The 2616-nt window shown below is 55.7% G+C and overlaps 1 protein-coding gene across 1 annotated transcript in view; it reads left to right on the forward strand.

Moving 5' to 3' along the window:
- AACS (acetoacetyl-CoA synthetase) overlaps positions 1 to 2616 on the forward strand; it is a 38859-nt gene that overhangs the window by 3026 nt on the left and 33217 nt on the right. Inside the window, exon 2 of the mRNA XM_012730976.1 lies at positions 2313 to 2416. Within this exon, the coding sequence (XP_012586430.1) occupies positions 2313 to 2416 (104 nt within the window). The remainder of the gene's footprint in view (positions 1 to 2312; positions 2417 to 2616) is intronic.

Raw genomic sequence — 2616 nt, forward strand, 5'->3', positions numbered from 1 at the left:
CCCCAGTTCTGTATGCACAAATAAATAAATCTTTAAAAAAAAAAAAAATAACAATAGTTTATTTTTACATCATTTTGTGCCTTTTTCCATCTCAGTTGTAATCTCCGTGGGCTTCCCATCACCAAATCACTCATCTGATGCTGTTTTGTGGGTAGACAAACTCTTGGAGGTGCGGGTTGGAATCCTCACCAGTGGAGGAGAAGGAGGGCAAGGTGGACAGCGGGACTTGTGAGCTCAGACCCCGCAGGCCCCGGCAGGTGACCGATTCTGATCGCAGCTCATACCCGGCAACCGCTTTCCCTGTGCCAGGCTCTGCTCTGACACTTTACCTGTGTGGGACAGCGTCATTCTGCTTTTGTCCCCACTCCGGCTGCGCCCCTCCTTCAAGTCTTGCTGCCCTGTTGCAGCTGTGAGCGTGGGCTCCAGGATCTGTGTTCTTACCTCCTGTGGGCGATGGCAGGCGGGCCGGGGGCCAAGGCTGTGGCCACACCCTGCCGTCCTCACGGCGAAGACATGGTCTGATGAAGTGTCTTAGGGTGTGCTCTCACCTGGCGATTTGCCCAGGACATGGTGGCCCCCAGTGACCATTTCCCTTCAGTGTCACTTGGCCTCTGTGGGTCCTGTACTGGGCGAGGCTTGGCCAGGTGGTACTGGCTTGAGTTTCATCCCGAGCTGCTGTCACCTACCACACAGGCCTTTGCGAGTCCTCTCCCTGTTGAACCTGCCAGAACGAATGAGGCGGGAGCAGCAGTGTCTTGCCACCCCTGGGGTCCCATGGGTTGCTGCCCTCACTTCCTGGCACCCATCAGCTCTCACTGGTTACCACGGACAGATGCTCTAAACTGACTTCTTGTTGTAGCTAGTTCAGCCTGTTTATGGACCGCCTGCAGCCTGAGCCAGGGCTGTGCCTGGGGCGAGGACAGGCCTGAGGGTGCAGAGTCCTGGATAACCTCCAGTCTGTGACTTGGCTCAGTTACCAGCAACAAGAATGGATCTACACACAGCTGGCCTGTCCAGCTCCTGCCTTGTGGGCCTGGGTAGATGCAGTTGTGACCACCACATCCCCCAAGGCTGCTGCTGGGCACCTGAAGTCAGGGATGGACTGGATTCCTAGGCCTGGATTCCTAGATTGGTCACCTCTCTTGTTTCGCCTGGGGGAGGGCCTGGGGGAGGTCGGGTGCTTTGCAATTCGTGAAAGCTGGGATAATTAAAATAATACAAGATGCAGGAGAGAGAAAAGCTAAAGGCCTGTTTGTCCTGTGCATGGGGCCTTGCTCCCTGGAACGCTGCTCGGGACAGGACAGGGCTGCCTTCTTCTTGGGAGGTGGGCCCTCCTGTGAGCCCAGGGTGAGTGTCTTGTCTCCTTTTGTGGCCAGCCCCAGGGAGCCTGGCTAGTTGCTGATGCTTTCTCTGCTGGGGCTTTCAGCCCCAAGGTGACCTTCCTCTCCCAGAGAAAGAGCCTGAGGCCTGGAGAAGGTGATCCCTGGCCCTAGGAGCTTAGGCAGCTTTTTAGAGGCAGTGCTGCTGCCCCTGCTGTACAGGTGAGAACAGCCTGGAGTGCAGGGGTGGCCAAGGCCCTTGCAGGCGCAGGCAGCCCAGACTGGCCCAGAGCCCCGGCCGGACACATGCCAGCAGATTCCTAGTCACACACGAGGCTCAGACAGGCAAATGGGCCTGCTGAGGTCCTGAAACAAGGGTCCTATCTTTCAGACGCCTGCCCCCCCCTTTTCCTGTGTGGGAATCTGTGGCTTCTTTTCTCTGGTAGGGGACCCCGAGGCCATGACCACAGCCGGCCTTCTCAGGGCCACTCTCCTGCTCTCCCCACCTCATTTAGGCGGTCTCCCCTGTCCTTGCCACAGTCCTGCTCCCTCTCATGTTCTGGCTCCTCTGCTCTCCTGACCCCTCTTGACCACCCTGCCCGAAGCTCCCCCACCTGCTCTCAGACAGCCCCTCCTCCTGGGTCCTAAGTCCGGTATGACTGGGGACAGGGCTGGGGATGGAGGACGAGGACAGCTCTAGGTGGTTGTCGACAGTGAGAGAATTCCACTCAGCTGTCACTGCCTGGTGTCGTGTGCTCGGTCACTTCCCTGGTGGTCAGCTCCCTGTGGCCTCTGCTGCTGGGCTGCTCTTGGGACAGCCTCTGGCTCCCATGTGTGCAGATGTGCTGGGGAAGGTGTCAAATCTGCGCCTCTTTGCTTTTGTTCTTTTTGGGGATCCTCGGTGGCAGGTCTCTGGGGCAGGTGCATCTCCCCATGGAGCTGCTGAGACTTCTGGGCTTTTCTGAGCCATGTGCCATTTTGCTTTGTTTTTAGAAAACTATGATGACTTGTATCATTGGTCAGTGGAGTCCTACTCAGACTTCTGGGCGGAGTTCTGGAAATTCAGTGGGATTGTCTTCTCACGCATGTATGACGAGGTAAGTGGACACTATTTCTGTGTTATATATATATGTGTGTGTGTGTGTGTGTGTGTGTGTTGTGTGTATTTAGGCTACGTTCCCAAAGGAAATATTTTCTTTTGGGAGTTACTGAGTTGTATCTCCTTTTAAAACCTACAATAGCGGGGATAAGCCATTGCCTTAGAGTGAAAATTAGATTTGTTGGGAGACCCTGTGGC

This window comes from Condylura cristata, unplaced genomic scaffold (genome assembly GCF_000260355.1).
Source record: "Condylura cristata isolate star-nosed mole 26May11 unplaced genomic scaffold, ConCri1.0 scaffold00029, whole genome shotgun sequence".
NCBI lineage: Eukaryota > Metazoa > Chordata > Mammalia > Eulipotyphla > Talpidae > Condylura > Condylura cristata.